Here is a 913-nt window from a genome sequence, read left to right on the forward strand (position 1 = left end):
CCGGAGGTGTCGCCCCCTGCTGGACATTAGAACAAATGCAGGTTTAAGCTCTACATTCAGAAAACACACAGTGAACACATGCTGGCATTTATGAGCAGAACACTGAAGAGTAAATGTCCTCAGCAGTTAAAGTAAACAACCTACTCTTATAACACATTTATAGAAATATCCCATGATGCACCCAGATTTGATTGGACTGGTCATGTGATGTTTAACAATGACATCAGAAAATGTGTGATGAGTTTTGCTTTTTTATTTTCTTACTCCATGAGACCTCTGGAGGTCAGAGGTCATGGAGTCCAGGTGATGACCTGGATGGCGGTCTGAGTGGCCCGCCGGATGTCCTGGTCCACCTCCGCAGCCTCAGCCTTCTTCTCCAGCAGGGGGAGCTGCTCCAGGAGGAGGCGGCGGCCGTTAGGAGCCTCAGCCAATGAGGTGAGCGCACGAAGGACGTACATGATGAGGGCCTTCCTCCTCTTCTTCATCTCCTCCTCGTCATCGTCCCCGTGCTTCTCAGACAGCAGGCCAAGGAGGACGGGGAGGACGTCCAGGTCCAGGCACCGCTGCTTACCTGCAGTCACAGATACTTCTGTGTTTGAAACATGGAACTAAACTGAAGCTGGGTCGATACCTTCAGACTGATCGTGGATGTAAAAACCGATTTTACATAAACTGATCCTGATTCAAAGTTTGGAGTTTCTGAGTTGAGGGTTGTGGAAGCCGGTGTGTGCGTTTGTACCGGTGGTAATGATGACGGTGTTCATGATGACTCCTGCAGCGTTGGCTTGAACCTCCACGTCTTTGTCCCGTAGAAGACCGACGAGGACAGGAAGGACCTCGGCATCCTCGCAGACCTGTCGCTTCCCGTCCATGGGAACGCTGTAACCAGCAGACAAACAGTCGGTTAAACCAG

The 913-nt window shown here is 50.8% G+C and overlaps 1 protein-coding gene across 1 annotated transcript; it reads right to left on the reverse strand.

Annotated features, from left to right (window-relative positions):
* Window positions 1–217: 217 nt before the first annotated feature.
* rsph14 (radial spoke head 14 homolog) lies at window positions 218–883 on the reverse strand. The gene is made up of 2 exons (XM_005754740.2): window positions 740–883; window positions 218–571 (listed from the first exon to the last, which is right to left on the reverse strand). The coding sequence occupies exons 1-2, from the start codon at window positions 870–872 to the stop codon at window positions 291–293; spliced, it is 414 nt and encodes a 137-aa protein (XP_005754797.1). The 5' UTR covers window positions 873–883; the 3' UTR covers window positions 218–290.
* Window positions 884–913: the final 30 nt, after the last annotated feature.

Source organism: Pundamilia nyererei, unplaced genomic scaffold, assembly GCF_000239375.1.
Source record: "Pundamilia nyererei isolate P.nyererei 1_Seehausen unplaced genomic scaffold, PunNye1.0 scaffold00635, whole genome shotgun sequence".
NCBI lineage: Eukaryota > Metazoa > Chordata > Actinopteri > Cichliformes > Cichlidae > Pundamilia > Pundamilia nyererei.

Excerpts from the sequence above, each read along its gene's own strand:
- rsph14 (XM_005754740.2), bottom strand. The coding sequence starts at position 872 with ATGGACGGGAAGCGACAGGTCTGCGAGGATGCCGAGGTCCTTCCTGTC. Across the intron at positions 572-739 it reads CACCGTCATCATTACCACCG|GTAAGCAGCGGTGCCTGGAC; the intron begins GTACAAACGCAC and ends CTGTGACTGCAG.